The sequence below is a fragment of the Halichoerus grypus genome, chromosome 3 (genome assembly GCF_964656455.1).
Source record: "Halichoerus grypus chromosome 3, mHalGry1.hap1.1, whole genome shotgun sequence".
Taxonomy (NCBI): Eukaryota; Metazoa; Chordata; class Mammalia; order Carnivora; family Phocidae; genus Halichoerus; species Halichoerus grypus.
This window is the reverse complement of record NC_135714.1, coordinates 205,645,912-205,671,833: the sequence shown is the minus strand read 5'-3', so window position 1 is coordinate 205,671,833 and position 25,922 is coordinate 205,645,912. Positions and strand designations below refer to the sequence as shown.

Genomic DNA, 25,922 nt, shown 5'->3' with positions numbered 1-25,922 from the left:
CAGTTCTGGAATGGAGATTTGAGCCTTTAGTATAAAGTGTGGGGCATAGCAAATATCCACTTGACATGATCCTCCCCTGGTGCCCCAGACAGCTAGAGAGACGAGCAAAAACTAGACTAGACTGTTGCATCCACAGAAGTGAACTTCCCACTCCCAAGAACTTAATGTGTGCCTATTTTTAAGACTCTGATTTGGTTCGAAACTGACAAAAAGGGTGTTGGCTAGAAAAGTCTGAGATAGGCAAAAGGTAGAGGCTCCCAAATCTTTCTCCTCCACTCTCCTTGCTGACCTTAATGACTGAGTCTCTGAATCACAGTGCTGAGCTTCACGGTGGGTACCTTTGAGGATGACGGGCGTGGGTGTGGGAAGGGGGATGCACTAACTCAGATGGAGGGGAACACAGAGGAAATGCACTATGAGTTCAGTGACCAGATAATGAGTCAAACCAGGACACTTGTGAGAATGACCAGCAACCATTAATAATTACTCTGGAAAACACGCTTCAGGCAGTTTGGGGATCTAGGGGTGCTGTCCACCTTGACTATGAGTGAGCCCCTGAAGTTCACCGACCCTCCCTAATTTATCTTTGTGTTCTTGGTGAAGAGCTTAATATATGTTTATTACCATTGGTTCTATTAAAAGTTGAATTAGAATGACCATATCAAAGGCAGCAAAGCATTAATTCTTTGGTCCTTTTTCTGATTTTATTCTGGTTTATTCTTACAAAGCTGTGTGTTTTATACATTTGACACTGGTCTAACTACTTGATTTGTGCATGATAATTTCCTGTGAACAACCTGCTAAAGAGTGTATGTTAAATATATCAGAATCAAATAATGCTCTGAACACTAATATTGTCTTATTTTTCTGTTTATTCATATTTATTATGAAACCCACTCAAAGGCTTAACAGCTTATCTTGTACCTATGAGAATAATAATCTCCCTTTTCAAGACACTCATTATTTGAGCATACAATATCTTCAGCATAAATACTATTTCCCACGATCCTAATTAGAAGTTTTGAATAGTCAGTGCATGGAATAAGAGTTATCTTTTTAAACATAGGCCTGGATCTGTTTTTGAGCTGATTTGAATATTTGAATATTTCTAATATTTTAAAGTATATAAAATGCATCATTAATAAGGAAAAGACAACATTCAACATTTAATTCAGCAGTCAGGTTCTAAGCATGTCACATAAAAATCCATATTCATCATTATAATGACAAGAAATACCATTTTGTTATATTATTAATCTACAAGGCTTACAGGGGTGGGTTAAAAGGTGGTTGCCAGTGATGTCAATCATTCAGAATGGCTACGTTATCTGGGAAGGGTACCCGCCACTCACCTCGACATCTGGGCCTCTCTTCGCCTATGCTCCAAGTTCCGTTAGCTTGGCACTGTACCAGCCTCTGGCCCTCTAGGGAATAACCAGGACTGCAGCTGAGCACCACCTGAGCTCCATACTCATTCAACGATCCTGAAACCAGTCTCCAGGTGACGTGATCTGAGAGCTGAGCTTCAATGCTGGGACAAGTTACCGCTAGAAAAGAAACATACTTAACATCACCATTTTTTTTTTCTCAAGGGATCAGATCATGTTTGCTTTTAATGGTAAGACCCTTCTATACGAAACTGATCTTGCTGTGCAAAACAGAAGCCATTACCTATTATTTCAGGTACTTTTCTCTACTACCTACATAGTCACAGAGGGACGATCATGGATATAAAATGGCCTCGATAGCCTCACTGCAGGGGCATTGGTGATCTTGCAGTGACATTGTGGTGTAAAGGGCGAAATCACCCACACAAACTTGTACAGTGCATTTGGGTGGAAAATCTTCATCAGGTAAATGAGCACATGCATAGAAAAATCTTACATATAATTTGTCTCCATTTCCTCTGAGAAACTTGGAATAGAATTGAATAATTGAAAACCAGCTTGGACACATCAGAAAATTGGATGCCCTCATTCTCTTCCTCCCTATGAAACACACCTATATAATACATTCTGTATGTTACTGGATTTATAGGCACACAGTTTTATATGCACACTGCATTAATACTGCACAGATACATGTTTAATAGATCTCAAAGGAGACAATCTTTTCCTGCTCTTAGGAGAAAGCCTAGAATTACAGTAACTACTTAATAAAGAGCAGTAGCTACAAATATAACAATGGTGATAATAGCAAAGGTGGTAGTCTTGCCATTCTCCTGGAGTGGGCTTCAAGGGATCTGCAAATATGCTGAAAATATACGCAAAATTTAATGTTTGTGAGTATATATTTTCTGAAAGGAACAATAATATTTGAAATGAATTTTACAAAGTTAGAACTCTACTTCTTCAAATATGAACATCCACCACAGTAAACCACCTTCAGAATTGACCCCACAGATTAATTTATTGAGCCTGGAAGATGTAGCTAGAGAAACCATAGCTTTTTCAGAATCATATTAATAAATAATTTTATTTATTTAAAAGTAAATTAAATTGAAAAGTAAATTCTATACAAGTTTATTATAATTGAATTAGGCATATCTAAATGTTACAAAAAGCTCATTGCATTTTCCATCAGTAATTTACCAATACCATGAGCAAATAAACTGAAAAAAGGACTTTTTGTATTATGATGATAATATCAATGAGGTTTAAAATGTGAAAAGGATTTGCTAATTTAAAAGTAATCCTTAGATCTATTTCTCTTAAATATTTTTAAATAAAATGATTATCCAAAATTTATATGGATTCAAAATGGATATTCAAAAGTCCTACATGTGAGACCTAAAACCATAAAAATCCTAGAAGAAGAGACAGTCAATAATTTCTTTGACATTGGCTGTGGAAACATTTTTCTAGATACGTCTCCTTCGGCAAGAGAAGCAAAAGCAAAATTAAACTATTGGGACTGCACCAAAATAAAAAACCTTCTGCACAGCAGAGGAAACCACCAACAAAAGAAAAAGACAACCTACTGATTGGGAGAATATATTTGCAAAAGATACACCCACTAAGACATTAATATCCAAACTATATAAAGAACTTATATGACTGAACACCAAATAACCCAATTAAAAAATGGGCAGATGACCTGAATAGACACTATTCCAATGAAGATATAGAGGACCAACAGACACACGAAAAGATGCTCAACATCACTTACCATCAGGGAAATACAAGTCAAAACCACCATGAAATACCACATCACACCTGTCAGAATGGCTAGAATCAAAAACTCAAGAAACAACAAATGCTGATCAGGCTGGAGAAAGGGGAACCCTCATGCACTGTTGATGGGAATGCAGACTTCAGCCACTCTGGAAAACAGCATGGAGTTTCCTCAAAAAGTCAAAAATAGAATTACCATTTGTTCCAGTAATTCCACTACTGGGTATTTAATCAAAGAAAACAAAAACACTAATTTGAAAAGATACATGCTCCCCTATGTTTACTGCAGAATTATTTACTGTAGCCAAGAATCTGGAAGCAGCCCAAGTGTCCATCAATAGATGAACGAATAAAGATGCGGTGTGTACACACACACACACACACACACACACACACACACACACACACACTGGAATAGTACTCAGCCATAAAAAAGAATAAAATCTTGCCCATTGCAATGACATGGATGGAACTAGAGGGTATTATGCTAAGTGAAATAAGTCAGTCAGAGAAAGACAGATAGCATCTGATTTCACTCATATGTGGAATTTAGGAAACAAAACCAATGAACAAAGAAAAAAGAGACAACCACACTCTTACATATAGAAACAAAGTGGGTGGTCGTCAGAGGGCAGGTGGGTGGAAGATGGGGGAGAATGGGTGAAGGGGATTAAGGGCACACTTATCATGATGAGTACTGAGTAAGGTATAGAATTGTTGAATCACTATATTGTACACCTGCAACTAATATAACACTGTATGTTAACTATCACTGAATAAAAAAAACAACAAAATTTATATGGATATTCAAGCATTTTACCTACCGATACAAGTAAGAATTTTCTCTAACTGGAATACCTTTAGAATTCCAGGCAGGATAGCTATTTCTGAAAAGTCTTCAGTGCCTATAACCTTGTAAATCCATAACTCAGCTTCAATCCCAATGCCTATTTCAAATAAAATTCATTTCATTTCACCAAGAAGGGTGCTTCTAAAATGGATTTGATTGTTTTCAGTTGCATGAACTAACTCTTACAAGCTCTGCTTCAGCCCGGAAGGATCTGATGGGGCATGCCCAGTGGAATCGGTCGTTTTCTTGGAGCTAATATTACCTACAGTGGTAATCTGCAAATTCTGGATGATTAACTCTTCCTTTGTGAACATGCTATTTGGTTTGCTTTGCAATTATTTGATTCTGGTTTAATTGTTGGCTTGAATCTCTTTCTCCCTGGCAGGCTATAAGCTCTTTCACTGTAAACACTGTCTTTTCACATTTTTTCCTTGAGTATAATGTCTGCCCTTAAACAGGTCCTGATGACATATTTATAAATGTGTGTGTGTGTGTGTGTGTGTGCACTTCTGCTTTGGAAAATAATGTACTAAGAAGATGTAGAAGAAAACAAAAAACAAAAAAACAAAAAAACCCAAAGAAGTGGAGGTGATAACAGCATGGGGATGGAACCTGAGTAAAGAGAGAAGTGAGACTGGAATAGATATTTAATGTGGAAGTCCACCTGGCCTTTTGTTCTCCAAAGAGGGGGCAGGGGGAGGTTCTTAGAAATTGCTGAGAAAGTCAATTATCATATGGTTTCATTTATTTGTGGAACATAAGGAATAGCATGGAGGACATTAGGAGAAGGAAGGGAAAAACGAAGCGGGGGAAATCGGAGGGGGAGATGAACCATGAGAGACTATGGATTCTGAGAGACAGACTGAGGGTTCTAGAGGGGAGGGAGGTGGGGGGATGGGTTAGCCTGGTGATGGGTATTAAAGAGGGCACATTCTGCATGGAGCACTGGGTGTTATACGAAAACAATGAATCATGGAACACTACATCAAAAGCTAATGATGTAATGTATGGTAACTAACACAATTAAAATAAAATAAAATAAAATAAAATAAAATAAAATAACATAGCTGCCATTGTGATTCTGTTTAATATTTTCAAAGATGCTCTGAGGGAGCAAGACTAGCAAGTGTCTGAGTGTGAGCGAGCGAGGGCATGGCCTGGGCGCTGAAATCCCAGGAAGGTAAAACACGTTGGTGTGAGAAGACAGTTTCCTCCAGGCAGCAGGGAAAAGGGCCCCTCGGACAGTCTTCTCTAAATGCACGTCCACGCTCACATGCAAACCACAGCAGCAGCCCCAGAAACCAGTGAGCCCTGAGCGGGTGTTGCCTGTAGGGGGTGGGGGGGCGTGTCACAAGAGGCTTCCCCCCGCCCCGCCCCCAGTGGCCTTGGCCCTGTGCCCAAATTCTGGGCCTTGTGCGAAGAAATGGGACTTGAGTCGACACAGGACACTTTGCAGGCCCCAAATACTGCCTCCAATCTCCCCTTGGCGTTTCTGTGAGGTGAGCAGCCCCGGTCTCCCAGGTCAGAACCGGACTCCGGTTTCCACAGCGTTTCTCCCCACCCCTCCCCGGCAGAGACAGATTTGCTGGCCCTCCCCACACCACCCCCTTCTCCTGCACATGCTCATCCCACCTCCTTACCCCTCGTCCACAAGCAAGCTCTTAATTTTGGTGAAAAACTCCACCCGCATGCCCTTAAAGAAATTTAAAATATATGTGTATTTCTCTCCTTACACTTTTTCATTAAAAACCTAAAAGTTGTCCTCTTAAGTTTAAATAATTGACAGTTATATGACAAACAAGTTATGGTAACCATTTATACCTGATGTAAAAAAATCACTTTTCCTCAGATCCAAGACAATAAAAAAAAAAAAACAAAACAGTGATTTGAAACTTCCAAATATTCATTTTTACAAAATACAAGGCTACCCCCAAATTTATTTCATTCTGTGTTCCCTTGAACTGTTCCATTCCACAATCCCTACAGAAACACATTCTAATGTGATTTTAGGTTTGAAAGTCCTTTATAACTAGTCCTGGGACATTTACCAGCTGCAAAATTTTGTTGTCATTTTCTTTATAATATATAACTGATTAAATTAAAGCTATAATAATTTTTATAATATTTTAAAGGAAGAAAGTGGGATTTCATTTACAATACGCTGTGCTATCCATTTTGATATACATTCATGATACATTAGTGACTTAGAGATAAGCCTTTTTATTTATGCATTACTGATTTTTAGAAAGCGACAAGTTTGAGTGTCAATTTTATTGCTATATTTTTACTTTGAACAAGTGTTTTGTTATAGATATTTTATTCACGGAAGGTAAAGGAAATAGTTTGTTAGAGCGATCTCTAACACACTCCTCTCTTCACACACCTCTCTGGCTATAAAACCAAATATCACCATTATCAGAAACTGTTTGAGAGAGAACTCCTTAAATTTCATTGAAAACAAAGAGCTGGAAGCCACTAGATTTGCACAAAGAAAACCACTCGTTTCTGCAGACTCGCACCAATGTTCTGTATTTTTACCTCCGTTTGGTGCTCTGACAGTTTTCGGTCTGTTTCTTTATTTCTCTTTTTTGTTGTCGTTTGGATTGTTGGTTTCTTCCTGCTTTTTAGGTATTCAGGTAAATTTGTATGGAAAGATCCAAACAGAAAGTGCACAAATTCATATTACATAGTTAGGCAGATTTTTACATAGTCAACACACCCTCGTGTGATCAGCATGAAGAGTCGGAACGTTAGCTGCACCCCAGAAGCCCACCCGGGCCCCCCCCGACCACCGGCACACATGCTTCAAGGACAGAGGGGATGTCAACCGCACCTAAGGATGTAAGCCTGCCTTCTAACGCTGCACGACCTTTGCGTGTGTCCTTGGATGAGTGCACTTACGCGTATCTGTGGGCGTTTTTCTCAGAGCGGAAATGTGGGCTCATAAATGGTATTTTCAGCATCCACACCTGCTACCAAGTCTTCTCCCGAAAGAATGTATCAACTCCCACGTTCACCAGCTCCAATTTTTCACGTTCTTGTCAACGCCTGATGCCCAGTCTTTTTTATTCTATAAACTTGTCAGTTCCAACATGGAAGGCTAGTGGTGGCTACTAGATATTCTGCATTCTTCTTACTGGAGTTCTCTAAACTGTCTGTGTTTGATACACATCCTTCAAATATCTTTGCCCTTTTTGGGTTTGCCTTGACCAGGCTCTTAAACAGGTGCTTTGAGAGATGGAATATTAAAATTTAATGGAGTCCCATGTATCTTCTTTTCCCTTTGGTACTGGAGATTTAAAGGGTGTTCTTTTGAAGTCTTTCCCTAACCCAAGCTCATGCGGGGGGATGACAGATTCCGTGAGGCTGTATTTTCACAGAAGCTTTAGGTCTGACCTTTCTCACTCAGGTCTGTAATCATCTTGCATCAATTTTGTACATGCGGAGGTGTAGAGCTCAAGATTCATGTTTTCCGTATGTGTTTCCAGTGAACCACTCGCTCCAAAGACCACCTTTTCCCACATTGTGCCTTTGTCAGAATTCAACCCAATGTATCCTGGACTCTGCGTTCTCTGCCCCTGGTCTGCTTGTACTCCCCCATCCCAGTACCTCACTGGTTTAATTCCAGTGCCTGAGTAATGAAACCAGATATCAGGGGCTCTAAGAAGTACATGGTTTGTGAGACTGCAGGCAGGCATCTCTTTTGTGAAGAAATTTTGGAAGGAACAAGGAGAGAGAAATACCCTGTGTTAGAGAACCACTCAGACAAAGTGACCTGAAAGAAAAGTTCATTTGGATATTTAGGATTTGGACATTGATCTTCTTAAAACTTTCCTCTCTGACAGACCTTGGGAATAGTTTGCATTCCTTAGGACTGTGGTTCCCTGGTTTGAAGTCACTGTAAAAGAACAGCTGTAGGATCCAGCCTCCCTTACCTGCCGAGACACACCGGCTGTGACCTCCCCAACAACTCCCTACAGGGCACACGACCACCAGTCCACGCTTTGCACCTGCAGGACTCCGTGGCTGAAATCCACTCTTCCTCCAACGTGACATAGGCTCATTCTTCAGGCAAATATTCATCCAAACTGCCAATTGGATTAATGAGAACCACAGAATCTGGTGAAGAGCTTTGTCTGGAAGAATACTTCGGGGGAAAGCCCTGAGTGGGTCGACGGGACGGCGACTTCTGCTCTGTGTGTGGGAACAGGAGAAAGCACAGTGCACACAGGGAGGCTGGGCTGACGAGAGCGCAGTCCAGGATCCCCCTGGAAGGAGGGCCTTGGAGCCCAGAAAAGTGGTGGCAGGGAGATGAGGCAGAAGGCATGCCGAGAGCGTAGACGTGGTTGTCGCTGGAGGACGAGACTTCGTATGGCTTCCCCTCCTTCTGTCACTCTTTCTGTGGGTCCCAGGCTGCCCACACGTGAGCCATGCCAGAGGAAAGCCCATCAGCTGATCAGAGGATTTAGGACTATGAGCCTGATGACCATAAGAGAACATTGTATATAAAGAAAAATAAATACATTTTAAAGGAAAATAGGCTGGAAAAAAAAATGAAAATTGAGAGAATTTTTTTTAGGGGAAAAAACTCAAAACAATTAAACTAAGAGCCATGTGGGCGCCTGGGTGGCTCAGTTGGTTAAGCGACTGCCTTCGGCTCAGGTCATGATCCTGGAGTCCCGGGATCGAGTCCCGCATCGGGCTCCCTGCTCGGCAGGGGGTCTGCTTCTCCCTCTGACCCTCCCCCCTCTCATGTGCTCTCTCTCTCTCATTCTCTCTGTCTCAAATAAATAAATAAAATCTTTAAAAAAAATAAAAAAAAATAAAAAAAAATAAACTAAGAGCCATGAAAGAAGATGCTGTGTTGTGGCACAAAAATGCATGTGATACACAGAAGTGTCACACACCCCTGTGCACGCACGCACATGCATCTACACAGACATAAACTATGCGTGCATACAATATTTACCATATAAATATGACACATGCTAAACGATTACATAAGTCAATGCATAATTGTTTAACAAGGGGTTACTTAAAAAAACAGCCTGTTTTTGTGATATTCTTAATTTTTTATTTCTTCCCACGACATCAATACTTTGAGGGGAAAAAAGAATGGTCAACAATAATATAAGACAGAGGAGGAATGCAAATGCACGCCATGTTCAGGCAGGTGCGGCAACCGATGTGTGTACCACTGGGTATTTTGCCCCATGGGGACGTTCTCATTTGGTGACATTATACAGAGCGGAAGAATGGGGTAAGGTACGACTGAGCATCCGCAGGATGGCGGGTTAAAGGAAGCTGGAGCTAAGAGCTCGAGCAAGAAGCAGGAGAGTAGGACCCCCGGGAGGCAGGAAGGGAGGAGAGCGCTGAGGTCCACGGGGGGGCAATTTCTGCGGTTTCCCACTTTGGCCCAGGGGCCCCGCCTGTCAAAGCCAGCTGGGAGGGAACTTGCGTGTCTCCGCTAAGACTTACAAAGACAATGTGGAATTATAGTCAGAAGCCAACGTAAAGCAGTGTGAATGCCACTGTGCTGAGAGTTCTAAAGAAAACACTTCATTCTTCCTTAAGAAACTATCTTAGACTGGGATTCCCTGCAGTTTGGCCCATGTACCTGCCCGTCCTCCCAGTTACCTGCAGCCACAGAGGGCTGATAATGACTTGCATTCGTGTCATGTTTCCCAAAAAGTCCCTTTCACATTGTATATGGAATTGTACATATAATTTTACACTAAGTTGATCCTCACAACAGCACTGTGACAGGGAAAACTGGTGTTTTCATTGTTAGTTCTGTTTTATGGATAAGCAAGTCAGCTCAGGCTCACCCAAGCCAGACTTCACCCGGGTCCCATGTTTTATTTCTCGGATGCTGTCATTTCCTCCACTACTAGAAACAATGCAAGAAAGTTGTGTTTATTCGACACGTCATTAAAACAATTGACACTGGACACGGTTTTCAGAATTAACTCAGTGAAGACTGCAGACACACTAGCCTATGAATGTTGTATAAATAATGACATAATTAAAAAAAATGTTTTAAAATGTTAGTTCATCTGGAAAATATAACAAGAGAAAGCATTCCGTTTACATAAATGCTATAAATCAGTTTTTATGACAATTATAAGTGAATAAGTTGCCAGGTCTACCTTAGGGAAATCAAATACTTTCAATAAATATAGGTTGAAAAAATTAAATTAAAAAAATGTAGGTTTAGCTGGCTTGGTAGGAAGTACACAATCGGCCAGTTTACCTTATATTCTTTCCTTAAAATAAGAGGAAATACAGGGGCGCCTGGGCAGCTCAGTGAGTTAAGCATCTGCCTTCCGTTCAGGTCATGATCTCAGGGTCCTGGGGATCCAGTCCCTCATAGGGTTCCCTGCTTAGCAGGGAGTCTGCTTCTCCCTCTCCCACTCCCCTTGCTTGTGCTCTCTCTCTCTCTCAGATAAATAAATAAAATCTAAAAGAAATAGGAAATATAGATTCTCTTCTATCATCTTAAAGAAAACAACTCTCATGGGGCCATTTTCTTAGATTTCAACAAATTCAAGAGAACATGTGCCCCTGACCATTCCCCAGTATTTGACATAGTTCATAGCATTAAGTGTTGACGTGCTTGACAAAGTAAAAAATCCCAAAACGATACTTCTCAAATCAGCTCAGTTGAAAGTACAGATAATACAAAGCTGTGCACACACACACAAAGAAACACACTTTCTCTATCTTGTGAACATGTCAGTGACAACACAAAATATTCTGCATTTTACTTGAGAAATCCTAGCTTTTAATTTTACCATGAGTGATTCTGATTTATTATAGACTCATTCAGCCTGTGGCAAAGTAGGAAGACTAACAGTTGTTTTGTTTAAGATATTCAGACAATGACAGCATTCCACTATAAATAAAAGCCCTTCAGCCTTCCCACCCCCATAAAGTACAGACCCGTATCATAAATCTTCTGGGATATTCCAATCAGCCCCTACATGCAGGGATGCAATTGTCATTTCTCATTTAACAACAGATTTCCCCCCCATCATACTCAATGCGGGTAAGTGCTTCTTACTACCAAGTTTAGTTCAAGCACATTTAGTTAGATTTATAAAATTACAATTAGATGCCATTGGAGTAAAATGATTTAATCAACCTCATAAATGTGCTTCCTACTCACAACTTAAGCAAGCTTTCAGCAAGTCATTAATGATCTGTACTCACTGGACAGGGGAGGGAGAAGCTGGTTTCTGCTCTGGAGCATTAGAAGCCGAAGAACACGCCTGCTTTGGCTTAGGTAAATAATGAATATAAGGTCTTTAGGGGGAAGCACCACACAGAGGCAACAGAAATGCATTCCACATCCTCCAATTTCAACATTGCTCCTTGAGGAATCCCCTCAATAAAGACTGGATTGAGAGTATGGGATTCTTAAGGAAATAACTTGGTTTTGGATTTTTGTTTTAACCTCAGATTTTAACCAAATGCTTAGTGTGTGAATTATTTAGAATAAGAGTAACAAGGGCTGCCTGGGTGGCTCAGTCAGTGAAGCGTCTGCCTTCAGCCCAGGTCATGATCCCAGGGTCCTGGGATTGAGCCCCACGTCGGGCTCCCTGCTCAGCGGGGAGCCTGCTTCTCCCTCTCCCTCTGCCCCTCCACCTGCTTGTGCTCACGCTGTCTCTCAATAAATAAATAAATCTTTAAAAAATAGAATAAGAGTATCGAATTAATAAAGAATGAAATCATAGAGTTTTAAAAGCAAACTTCTAGCAGGTAATTTATGGGTCACCTGAGAGTGCTCAGCTTTTCACCCTCAGACAAAAAATGTCCAAACACTTCAAAGCTCCTACCCGCCCCATCCCCAAGATTCCTGATTGAATCTAAACCCTCTGAACATTCTCACATTCTGGTCCTGAAAGTGCCGGATTTCTTCTCATTCTGGGACCTACTGCCTTATTCAATTATGAACTTTATACAAAAGCCTCTTGAGATCAGACATTTTTCTGCTCCAGTCTTCTTATGAGTTTGCTGCTTTGTTAGTCTTAATAAATATATCTTAGTAGAGTTGGACCCTAGAGCATTTACATAACTAACTGTAGTCAAAAAACTAATATTCCAACTCTATCCATAGCTTAAAGGTAAACACCTTCCATGAAATCTGATCTCAATAAGAAAACGAGACCAGTATTGAATTAACCTCATCCATGTAGTGATACTGGCAAATACTGTTCAGAATTTTTTTTGTAATTCTATAATCTAAGTTCCCTAATAGAGCCATTTTTTTCAATTACCTAAATGGCTTATTTTTTAATTATACTAAATGAGTCTAAACGGACCTCCAGACAGGATGAAAATGGTGCTGCTAATCTAAGTGTAGATTACTAGTACAAAATCTTGGTGTTTCACAATTTCTGTCGCTGTGCTTCCAAGAAAGGAATCCACAGCACTGACGTCACTGATGGCTCTCTTTTAGAAAGTTGGCTTTTCACTTGCTTCTAAACATCCCTCAAAGTTTCTCATTGTGGTGATGTGTCTTGTTTCTATTTGTTCATTTTATGAGCCCCGCTTTCTAAGGTCATGGTTCCAGTATGCGCCGATAGCCGACACTGAGCCAGCTACTAGTCAGTTCCTATAATTAGGAACATCTTTAGAGTTTTTGTGGAAAGAAAATTGTTTGCTTAAAAATATTTTATGCATTTGCTTAAATATCCTTTCCCATTTCCCCTAGTGAGAATTGCCTCCTTGCATCGTTTTAAATAAGAGTTTAACAATGTCTCCTGGGTAATTTGTAGGTTATGATGAGCATGACCTTAAATCCTAAAATTATTGTGTATATAGCATAGTTAGTGCCATGAGAGCAGGGCCAGAGCCCTGCCCGAGGACCTGTGGGCTCTATTATGGAGATAAACCGTACAAACTAGGGATTGGTGTCTAAGCCAGTGGCCATTCAGCTGATGTAAGCCTAATAGGAAATGCTGTATGAATCGATGGAGACACCTGCTTTATTGGTCAGATCCTCAATCTTTTATACTTTGGAAACAGACCAGCAGAGACCTCAAGGGAGAAGATAAAAGAAGAGTGGGCAGTCATGCATGCTTCCAGAAAGTTGGTGGTGCGTTACTGCAGAAAGGATGAGGGAGGGGCGCCTGGGTGGCTCAGCCATCAAGCGTCTGCCTTTGGCTCAGGTCATGACCCCAGGGTCCTGGGATCGAGCCCCACATCGGGCTCCCTGCTCAGCGGGAAGCCTGCTTCTCCCTCTCCCACTCCCCCTGCTCGTGTTCCTTCTCTCGCTGTGTCTCTCTCTGTCAAGTAAATAAATAAAATCTTAAAATAAAAGAAAGAAAGGATGAGGGAGGAGCCAGGGAAGCTGGTGCATGAGAAGGCACGCACCTAGATTCAGTGTGAGTGAAGAGTCAGCTGCATCCTCTGACTCTGATTGGCACTATGATGACGTCAGTACGGAATAAATAAGTTGTACCTATGTACATTCCTTATGCCAAGACTCCACATATAAAGGATCACATGGTGCATCATGACCATGCTTGAGAAGGGCTAAACTGGAAAACTTGAAACCTGAAAACTTCCTTCTAGCGATGCTTAAATTGTTTCTAAATTCTTGTAATTCAATGCATAATATCATAAAAGGCATCTGGTTATGTTCTTCTTCAAAAAGCTTCAGTATGGGTGACAGATGTATAGAAACAATCTTTCTGGATGGTACATGACTGTAACATTTCAAGTAACCAGCATTACATCGTTCTGTGGGGAGATTTATTTCAAGAACTCATAGAGATAGAAATGTGTGTTAAGCTTCCTATCCTCCCATAACTTTAGATTTAGAATCATCATATGAAAGTTAAAATGTCAATAGACTTATTTTTAGTAAAATTAATAAACTTCATCATTCAATGGAAAGGAAAAGAATAATTATTAGTTATGCACAGAATATGCAGAATGATCTCTAAAGTGTTGTCTTTAATATATTAATTCCTTAAAACTATATATATAAAACCATGCACAATTTCAATTTTTCAGGATTATTTTGCATTTGAATAAGTGCATGCTCTCTCTGTGCCTGAACCAGATGTAGAAGTATTTTGGAGCCGGACACGAGGAGCAGAGCCCTGGTCAGCTGACAGGAGACTGCCTGGCCGAGCACACATCTCGGGCTACTTGTCTGGGAAAAGGCTCACCTATCCAGCCTAAAAGGGTGAAAACCTCTCATGTTCATGAGTCACTCTGGTTACATGGCAGCAACTTAAAAAACAATTGTAAAAAAAAAAAAAAACAAAAAATAGTTTCCTCACATCTTCTCTGACAGGGGCCAGGATATTCATTCTGCAAGTACTTAAAAAGATACAGCCATAGTCAAATGGACAAATGCACCTGCTCCTTCAGAGTTTATGTTTCTTCGAGATGGACAATAGTAACTAACACAGTCCAATTCTCAGGACCATAAATGGCCTCCATGAAACAAGACCCAGATTGACCACTGAGCACTTAAGTGCAAACTTTTCTTTCTCATGTTTATCAAGGAGACAAGGGGAACCTGTTCACAACTCCAGTTAAAACACAAAAAGCTGGACTAAGCCATGTTCAATCTTTGCAAATGAAATAAAAGAAGCAGAAAAATCATAGAGTAAAACACAGCTCATCCTAAAGAGAAGGACTGAATCTAATCTGAAATTGTATCTAAACTCCTACAGAGTATCAAGATCCCAAAATGACATTCTCAATAACAATATCAAGTTTGCACAACCTCACTGTGCCGTCCGAAAACATTTCATCCCAGCAGAATGCACAGTAGTTGAGGTTGGGCACTACTAGATGGTCACTGGAAGGAGGCTTCCGCAGGCTGGCCATGGCGCCTCCTAGCCTTGCACAGAGCTGCACAAACCCATCCTGCAAAGCGATGCGCCCTGACATCAAGGAGCAGAAACCAGCCAAGCTTCTAGTGGACGTTTCACAACTTCGTGTAGGCTCACCTAACTCATCAGAACCCCACCGACTCTGTTCCCTGGGTCTGCAGCAGAGCCGGGACGAACTGGGGCGGGCTGGACGTGGAGCAACGCAGCACCAAGAGACTGGGCAGGGGTCTCTGGCTCATGTTGCCAGCTGAGGCTCTGCACTGACCTTCTGGTCCGAGCTATTTTTCCAAATCTTGTAACAAACACACTTACTTGGAAGATCCCTAGGGATAGATTCATGCCTCCTATCTCATATGCAGACCTTTTCTTTTCCTTTTAGCTTTAATGTGTAATATTTTTAATACATATGCACATGATGATTATGTTTTTAGATCAAGTGGAGATGGGACTTTTCTTCATGGGCTTTGCTAACATGTTAACTGAAGTCCCTTGTAGATGCACAGTGTAGGGAGGCTGGGCCCCTCACGGCAGCTACACGTGCAGAGCCTGGCGACTAGCATGGAAGGGCCAGCGCCAGACAGACGGCCTCAGTTCCGACTCCGCTGTGGTCCAATCGTGCAACCTTAGGGGGTTTCCACTTCTCGGGGTCTCCGGGACCCCTCTGTATGATGGGGATAATAACAGTGTTTCGAAGATCTGGTAAAGGACTCAGAGACCGGAAGCACTGTCAAATGCTTATGACATGCCTGGCACGTAGTGGAAACTCAGTGATGCCAGACGGAGAACCGATTTCCTAACACAGGGGTTCAGGGACACGATTTAGGATAAGACGATGTTTGTCAAGGTGTTAAATGTGAAGTATAACATGTATTCTACTCTGAAAATGGGGGTAATCCATGAAGACAGCAACATAAGCAATTTTTAGGCCATTTTCTTTTTTTTTTCTTTTTTTTAAATTTTATTTATTTGACAGAGAGAGGGAACACAAGCAGGGGGAGTGGGAGGGAGAAGCAGACTCCCCGCCGAGCAGGGAGCCCGATGCGGGACTCGATCCCAGGACCCTGGGATCATGACCTGAGCCGAAGGCAGACGCTTAACGACTGAGCCACCCAGGTGCCCCTTTAGGCCATTTTCTAAGGGATTAAGTGGATAAATATATATCCCCCAAAACATTTCATAAACAATATTCTTTTATATTTACAAAAACACATATGTGCACTACACATATATAAATATATAAATATAAATATATACACATATATGCATATATTTATATGTGTGTAATATGGATAAATAAATATATACACGTGTTTATACATGTATGCACACATATATGTGTATGCATATGTATACATGTATTCTATACAGATGAATACATACACCTACGTATGTGCTGATGCATACATAGCTAGCTAGCCAAGTACCTAGATAATATATTTATATATAATCTTAGTTTTCCTATGTTTGCGCTATTTACAGGTCATATAAAGCTATTTGGTATGGCTTTAGTTTGTGCTCCCTTTCCCGAAATATACAGACATTGCATTTGATCAGGTAACATGCTCATGATGCCTGCCACATAGTAGGTCTCCAGTAAATTGTCCATGACAAACTCGCTTCACTGACTAACACCTGTGATTGAAAAAGAAAACCTATACATCAGGACTAGGACTTTGAATTCGTTTTTCATTAGAGGACAATTTTAATGGTTTTGCTTTCTCCTAAATGTAAAGTACATTATGCATATCTATTCATCATTTGGTCAAACTGTTAAACCCATACTTTAATACCAACAGCCTCCCTCGTTCTATTATGTCACCGGCATGAATCTTATCTTCAATGATCCAAATCCAGTCTCAGTAAATAATTAAAATGAAAAGAAATGCGCCTCAGGCACCTGCCTTACAGATCTCTGGGATGGGGTGGTGAGCAAAGTGAAACAGTTATTTATTACAGCCTTCCCTTCAGTAAACCTAAGGGCCACACCAACAGATTTTATTTACCATTTACATTTACTACGTATCAAAGCGGAAGTGTTTCTTTTCTCCTAAGAGTCAGGGTACTGATCTACATACTATTGCAGTCAGCAAAGAAACAAAATCGTGTCATGCCAACAAAGTACACAGAGGAACTGGCCTGAGGGAAATATGCATTTCAGAGTTCCATAGTAACCAAATTTTCTGACTCCGAGGTAAAATTTTATGCTTACTCTGTGCAATTTCTTTAATTTAAATTAAGTGAAAAAACACCACCCCACCAAGATTAAATAGGTTTTCCAGTCTTTGAATACCAAAGAACTTAAATAAAATGTCCATTTCTCCCTTTGATAAAATCTAACGGACAATAGGGACACAAGAAATACTTGAAAGTTTCAAATGATACTTAGAAAACTTTGGGTTGATTTTCCATTTTGTTACAAAAACTCTATGTATTGTCTGTGTTACTGAATAGCAGTCACTATCAATAAAAGCTTTAAAATGCAAATTGGCTTTTTCCCATTTCACAACCATTTAAATGAACATACTATAACTCCTTTATCCTGGGATCCTCATTTGTATGTAAGAAATGATTTCGTGATTTATTTTTTAATTGTAACTTTAAAGCAATGGTCCATCTAGAATATGTATTTTGAAGCAGAAAAATTCAAAAGCATGTATAAATTAGGCCACCTTCTGTGTGTAATATAATCTTTCACATAGGCACAAAATAGTACTCTTAATTGATGTAACATTTGTCTTCGCCCTGCCAAAGGTCTCTCATTCCTGATTTTTCCAGAAAATTTTAGACATAAATGTCTGTCAGCCTTGAAATCATTTGGTTCTACCACATACCCTCAAACAAAAGGTGGCTCCCTCACCGTCAGCTAGTTAGTGCTTTCCAGAATGAATTACATGCTAGGCTATATAGTGGCACCTCTCTTCCTGTCCCTGGGCTCAGTTTTATAACACATGAGACTCACAAGCCATGAGATTCATTAGGGACAGAAGGACATGGAAGCTGGGAGAAGGGGCTGTCGCCCCAGGTTTCCTGGAACCAATCCCCATTGGCTGCTTCCCGTGTCTGACACCAGACAACCTTCCCAACCAGTCCCTCTGAGGTTCTCATCTGTCACCAGACAACCTTCCCAACCAGTCCCTCTGAGGTTCTCATCTGTCACCAGACAACCTTCCCAACCAGTCCCTCTGAGGTTCTCATCTGTCCAGCGGGACAACGGCTGCATACCTCATAAGAGTTAAATGGGGTAATTTTGTAAAGTTTTTGGAACCCAGCTTGGAAGATAGTAGGGTGTCCAGGACTGGTCTTAAAAGAGCTATTAAAGCGCCTGGGTGGCTCAGTCGGTTAAGCCTCCAACTCTTGATTTTGCGGGGCTCGATCTCAGGATCGTCTCCCTTGTCTCTGCCCCTTCCCTGCACAGAGCCTTGAATTCACATTGCCCTACGGTGTAGCACCTCCCCGGGCAGGTCCTGGGAGCGACACACAATCACTGTGCTTTCAAAATGCCTAAAGCATCCCTACCCCATCAGTGCCACCATATAGCTTTCCCTGGGGCAGCAGGAGACCTCCAACAGAGCAGTTTCAGTACACTGAAATACTTCCCTCAGTGTTTTTATAATGACCAATCACATTTACTTGGTTGCAAGTTGCGGATTTGGGCTATATCAGTTATTTGCTTTTTATTAAATCAGTAAGATAAGGAAAGCAATATTTTCTCCATAGGATTGTTATTATAATTGAATGATGTAGCACAGACACATTTGACGTGGTCCAACGTCTATAGTGACCATTCAAGAAATTGGTTCAATTACTACCACTATTTCCCAGGACCATGCACTCGTCCCAGCAGACAGCCATCTCCTCTGTAAAGGCTGATCCCAGGCTGAGCATCTGCATGTGGCTCCATCAACATCTAATCTCTTCCTGCTATGACTGCATCAGTCATTTATCTCAGGTCCTGTGCACTTGTGGAGACTCCAAAGGGCAAAGGCTTATCTTACCAACCTTCTTATGCCAGTAGTCGAAACCAGAGGTCTTCACAGAGCACACGTCACCGAACGCTGGGTGGATGAGCTCGGGTGTGTACAGCACCTCCCCATACGAGCCATTTCTTTGGCCCTCTGTGCCCCCTGGAGTATCTCACACACTTTCTCCATGGGATCCAAAGCATTTTGTCCACTTCTCTCTTTTTGAAATTCTTGGCTTCTTTCTTTCTCTACCCCCAACTAAGGACTTAGAAAGCTACATTGGGCCCTTTGCCTCCTAATTCTGACATAGTTGGTTCTTTATGTTGGGGTTTTATGATGGCGACCCATTTACTGCCAAATAGAAACCACTTCCATTGGCATTCTGGAGACCAAGCTGTAAAGCAGGGTTAAAAATCTGGGTTGCATAATTGCTTAACCCAATGAGGTATGGCCTGAAGACTTAAATATGGCTCATACATAAAAAAGAGTTTACGCTTATACTCAAGGCATTCTGTCCAGCACATGTTCAGGACGAAATGATTCAACATTACAGTGACACACGGTTCTTGCTCATTGCATCAATCTGTGAAGTAACAGGCACATATGTGAGCAGCCTTTCATTAATCCAAAGATAATGCTATATTAGTTAAAATAAAATGCCAAAAAAAAATACCACTGAGACTATATGTCTGTGATCCCCAATAAGCTGGATTATCTTTAGAAAAAGTGATGTCTTTAAAGCTTTCCCTATAGCTTTAAAATCATGGAAGTATCTGTGTCCATTGGGGCATTTTTAGTAAAATCAATTATGTCCCTAGAAATATTTACAACCAAAAACAAGATTGATTTTGTAGGAAAATGGAAAATATTCTTTCAATTAATTTTCCAAATTGTTGCATTCATATTAAATACATTTTGAAAAAAAAAGTGTCATTTTATATTCTGTTTTAACCAAATAAAAACAAAAGTGAGAAGTCACTGTGGTATTGGCAAAAAAAAAAAAGACACATAGATTGATGGAGCAGAATATTAAACCCAGAAATAAACCCCCCAAACACATAGTACACTGACCTTTGGCAAAGGAGCAAAAAGCAATACAAATGGAGCGAAGATAGACTTTCAACAAATAGCGCTGGAACAACCAGATATCCTCATGCCAAGATGAAGATAGGCACATACCTTACACCTGTCACAAATATTACTTTGAAATGGATCAAAGACCCAAATGTGAAGTATAAAACTCCTAGAAGGTAACATAGGAGAAAATCTAGGTGACCCTTTATTGGGGGGATAACTTTTTAAGGACAACACCAAAGGCATGTTCCATGAAAGAACGAATTGATAAGTTGTACTCCAGTAAAACTGAAAACTCCTGCTCTGAGAAAGACACCATCAAGAGAATGAGAAGACAAGCCAGAGACTGGGAGGAAATACTTGGAAAAAGCATCTCTGATAAAGGACTGGCAGCCAAAATATTCAAAGAACTCTTAAAACTCAATAATAAAGTGAACATCTTGATTAAAAGTGGGCAAAAGCCCTACAAATCAACCTCACCAAAGAAGGTAGACCAATGACAAATAAGCACATGAAAATACGTTCCACAGCATATGTCATCAGGGAAATGCAAGTTAAAACAACAAGGAGATACCCCTACACAGGTATTAGAATGGCTAAAATCCAGAACACTGACAACAGCAAATGCTGACGAGGATGGGGAGCAACAGGAACTCTCACTCATTGCTGGGGGGGGAATGCAAAATGGCGCAGCCACTTTGGAAAACTAAACATACTCTTACCATGTGACCCAACAATCATACTTCTTGGTATTTATTCAAAGGAGATGAAAATGTATGCCCACATAAAACCTGCACCTGTATGCTTATAGCAGCTTTATTGATAAGAGCCAACACTTGTAAGTAACCAAGTTGTCCTTCAGTAGGGGAATGGATAAACTGCGGTCCATCCAGACAATGAAATATTATGCAGCACCAAAAAGAAATGATCTATCAAGACATGAAAAGACATACAGGAACCCTAAATGCATGTCACTAAGTGGAAAAAAAAAATTCTGAAAAGGCTACAGAATATATGATTCCAAATATATGACATTCTGGAAAAGGCAAAACTATGGAGACAGAAAAAAAGATCAATGGTTACCAGGTGTTGAGGGGTGGGGGGGCTGTGGATAACAGGCAAAGCACGGAGATTTTTAGGGCAGTGAAAAATTATGTATGATACCATAATGGTGGATATACGTATTTATTCATTTGTCCAAACCCATAGAATGTATGATGCCAAGGGTGAACCTTTATGTGAGCTACGAACTTTGAGTGATAATGATGTGTCAAACTAGGTTCATCACCTGTAACAAATGAACTTCTCCATTTGTTCGTAGGGAATGTTGATAATGGTGGGGGAGGGAGTATATGGGAAATCTCTGTACTTCCTGCTCATTTTTTCTATAAGCCTAAAGTTGTTATAAAAGACAAAGTCTATTTTAAAAAAATGATGTAAGAATAAAAATTACATTTACATCATTTACACAGTTACCTTGTCATTTATCGTATCTTTCTCGGACACTATACAAATTTTAAATGGCTTTGCCTTTAAAACCTAGCACATACTTGACGTTTTAAGCATAGCACCCAGAGAACTTAAAACAAAACAAAAAAGATACCGATTCCTGTTTTCCACCCAAAACTAGTTAACCCAGGATCTCTGAGAGTCAGATCTGGACATATAGTAGTTTTTAAAGCTCCCTACATGGATTTATGTGTAACCAGGGTGCCGAACAACTGGCATAATGAAAAGGGCACAGGATTTAGAACTAGAGAGAATGAAATCCAACCCGAACTCTGCAGATAAGCGCTTTCACTTCATTGGGAAGGTCGTGTGTGTCCTCCCTTTTCAGAGCTGTCAGGAGATTTAGAGATAAGCTCTTTGAAACATATGGTACATAGTAGACACATTACATTGACAAGGATTATTCATAACAACCTCTAGGGTGTGTGCAAAGTGAGCGGTGTCTTAAGTGCCTAGGACATGGTTCTCACTATACGGAGCCCAAAATATACAGTGTTATTGCCATCCATAGGATTAGGCTCGAATTATCTAGGATTGAACTTAAAAACCTACTGATGCATCTTATTATCCTAGCTCCCTTTACTATTTCTTAATTATAATAAAATAGTACTTTATTAAATAAAAAGTGAGAAATATTACTATTGTCTCAATAATGCCTCACTGCCTCTCAGGAAAAGCAATAATTTTCTGCAAAAATAAATAAATTAAATAAATAAATAAATAAATAGATGAAAATGATCACAGGAAAAACAAGAACTATGGAGGAAAAGTCACTTATATTCTGTAAACATTTATGTGTTCATAGCTAAGGAGTTTAAATAATTTCAACATGACCAAAATACTACACACAAAAAGAGGTCAATAAACTAGTTTTATAATTGAAGATCATGTGGAAACATTTTTCAAATATCATAGGAATGAAAATAGTTTATGTAGAAATATTATATAGTTTTCAATTGTTAGAAACTAGGTAGTTATATTACTTCCACTTTGAGGCTAGTTTTAATATAGATACAATGAAAATCTTGGTGCACATTGTGCACGCGTGTGCATGCGTGTGCATGTGCGTGTGTGTGTGTGTGTGTGAACTTTTGCTGTCTTTGGCTCTGCATTATGTACTTATTATTTTTTAAGACTACAGTTCTAGCATGGGCCCAAACTTCTGACCTTTTTAAGAATATTATACCATAAAGAGCTTTCCAGAAAACTTACTGCTCTTCACAAATCAGTGACTCATTTACTGAGCACCAATGTATTATGTGGAGTAGGTGATACACCAAGAAGCAAGGCACTGCCTTTAACCTCAAGGAATTTATAAGGAGGTGGGAGGCGAAGAGGAAACTCATGTTGAATTATGTCTCAATATTTTGCATAGAATGCTATCGCAAGGCCATGTGTCTCAACATCTTCTCTAATTCATCTAACCAAATTGAAAGTGACAGCATGGGCAAGGTTTGCTGTTTAAATCACACCGTCTAGATCCTGACGGAACCAACGTGATTCTATTTGACCAACTTTCAAGAAGGCTGAGCTTATCTTACATGGTTGGAGCATTTTCTGTGGAGTAGATTGGTTTCATTTTTTTATCTTATTTTTTAATTTTTTTTTTAGCATTTGCAAATGTAGATTGGCTCTAATATTACCACGATGCAAGAGACCAAGGCCTCACAGGCCGTGGGAGAGGGTCTCTACACTGAGGAATGTGAGGTTCTCACCCGTGAATCTCGCTCCAAATTACATCTGCCAGGACGTGCAAAGTCCCTGGAACACTCACGTTTACACGTGGGAGGCTTGCCCGTGTTGTTCCATAATCCGTCTTCCCGACACACGGCAGCTGCTTGCTGGCCAGCATCCAGCTGAAAGCCCTCGTTACATTCATACGTCACTTTACTATCCAATGTGAACTCGTTGCCCGTAAATGACCCATTTCCTGGAGACTCAGGGATTCCACAGGACACAGCTGGAAAGAAATGGCAGAAGTGCAGTTATTCTTACAAGACTTTATGATATTTCCTTGTTCTGTTTCTACTGTTCATCTCCAGTGCATGTACAAGCTGTTAAGATATTTCTAATTCTAATGTGTGGGATAAGTGGACACATTTTCAGTCTTAAGGATCTTGAGGGTTAATGAGAAGCCATGGAAAACTGCTCAGAAAAAAAACATCTGTGTGATTACGATCCCAGAAGGTAAGTCCGACTGACGTCAAACAGTTTAAACACACTGAGGTGCTTTCTCAGACGGCCGTGCTCAGGATGCCACAGTGTTAGGGTTTCCACTGCATTTAACATTGCAAAGAAAGCAGGGAACAGCATCTTTACCATTGCAAAATCTACCGATGCCTTGGTGTCGAGATTTCTCAGGAATCAGAACTGAAGTCAACAGTCTTACCTCCCCTTATGTGCACCTTCCCCTCCCCCCATGACTCATTTTCCTTAAAGCACCAGACAGTTCTAATAAAAGGCAAAAGACTTCGCCAAGATCATCGATGCATCTATGATCATAGTATGTTATTTTATAAAATACCTGTCAGAACACAGGGCCTTGAGGAACTAAAATCCAGGAGGAGAAAGGGAGGGTACCTCGAGCATAGACCTCGGTCCTACAGGTGCTAAGCAGGCCTGTTCTCAGTGTGAGGCCATGCAAGAAAGTGGGATGAAGGAATCAGACATGTTTTAAAGACAAAGAAGATAGAGGGGGAGTTCAGTGTAACACTCCCTTCTTCAATTTCCTAGTTCTGATTCAGACTCATCTACTATGAGACATAAAGAAACAAAACAAAACAAACAAAAAACAACCCTCAAGTGACATGACTGTAAGTTACAGTAAAGAAACAGAACAGTAAGGCAGGACAAGGAGATGGAGTCATTCCCAATGACACATACCGAATTCACATGTCCTTGTCAAAGAGAAGTTTTCCATTAACTAAAGTAACGGCCTTCCTTTACTCAACCAATATTTAAGATAATATTCACCTCATGGATTTTAAATTCGGGTCATTTAAAAATGTTTCCACATTGATTCCAATGAGAAAACACATGTAGCATGTTAGAGCTGGAAGGATAGGTTGAACGAATTATATAAACTTACAGTTTTACAATTAACGAGAACTGAGGGTCAGAAGGAGAAAATGACTTGCTTAGGGTATCAGAGCGACTCTGTGTAGAACCTAGGGCCACAGAGCAGACCTGTGACTCCCAACTGAGACCATCTTCTAATTCTACAAGAGCCCACTGAACTACCTGTGGTTCACTCTGAGTCTTCTGGCTGTTGTTCTCTTCTTTGTTTTTTTTAGCACAATCTTCAATAAATACAATGTAAAATTATCATGGAAGTAAAAAAATTTTAAATGTAGTGGCTGATAAAGATCAAACTTCTGGAAAGTCCAAGTACTCAAGTTTCTCCTGTGCTTAAATGTCTAATCAGCTATTTCAACCATTTAAAAAATACATATACACAGCACATATATATATGAAAGTATATATATGTTTATTATATATGTGTGTGTATATATATATATATATATATATATATATATATATTTGAGGCATACTATAATAAACATTTGCAGTAGATAGGGGATAAAAACTTAGACATATAGACATGATTCTGGACAAAGTACTTAAAATAATTAATAACCTCTGGCTTTCCAAGCCATTGTTTTATTGAGGCAATGTATCAGGGATTTGCAAAACGTTCATCTTAATTTATTGAATGCAGTGAATGTCCTTTGTGATTGGATCTCTCAGGATCACCAATCTCTTGTTTCCTTACCAATTCCTCTTGCATTTCACTCAAATAATCATTTGTTCATTCTCACAAACCTAAATTTCTCTCCTGCTCGCTGAAGCATGCCAAGTGTCCAGTTACTTCTTAGCTCTCGTTTGGAGTGAGTACCAAATGAAATGACATTTCTTCGGCAGGTAACATTCTACAAACATGCATGAAACCCTACCTTAAAGGGATTCATACCCTGGAGGCCAAAACAGAAAAGCTTTCTAACTACTTCTGCTAAATCTGGAAGCTTATTTCACACATAAACCCTCATTCCAAGGACTGAAGGAGACCCACTTTCTATCTTCTGATCAACAACTGGGAATACGTGTTTGGCCTTGAGCTATGGGTTTCAGCCCCTCTAGACTGTCTTAACAGTAGGCTGCTTGGCAGGGCTAAAAATAAAGGTTGGCAATCAATCAACCATGACATTCTCACACTTCTGATTCAATGAAGATAGATGGTATAATCCTTACAGATTTAGAAATTTAGGTTCATGGGATAAGGAGCCTCCCACTAAGGTCTAGTATTGGCCCATCTATTCATTCCTTCAAAAAATTTTGTATGATTACTAGGTGGCAGATACTCTTTAGAGCACTTTTTAAATGTCAATGAGCTAAATGCATGCAACTTTCAAAATATGCAGAAGGTTCTTACTTTTATTATAGCTAAAAGGAGTAAATCTTCTTTTTTTGAATTATACTAATATAGCATTATACTTCCCAG

The 25,922-nt window shown here is 40.1% G+C and overlaps 1 protein-coding gene across 2 annotated transcripts in view; it reads right to left on the bottom strand.

Moving 5' to 3' along the window:
• The window catches only part of CSMD1 (CUB and Sushi multiple domains 1), a 2,059,737-nt gene that overhangs the window by 80,518 nt on the left and 1,953,297 nt on the right, over positions 1-25,922 (bottom strand). For both annotated transcript variants that reach the window (XM_078069893.1, XM_078069894.1), the window contains exons 50-51: positions 23,199-23,384; positions 1,353-1,547 (exon numbers count right to left, since the gene is read on the bottom strand). In XM_078069893.1, the coding sequence (XP_077926019.1) occupies positions 1,353-1,547; positions 23,199-23,384 (381 nt within the window). The remainder of the gene's footprint in view (positions 1-1,352; positions 1,548-23,198; positions 23,385-25,922) is intronic.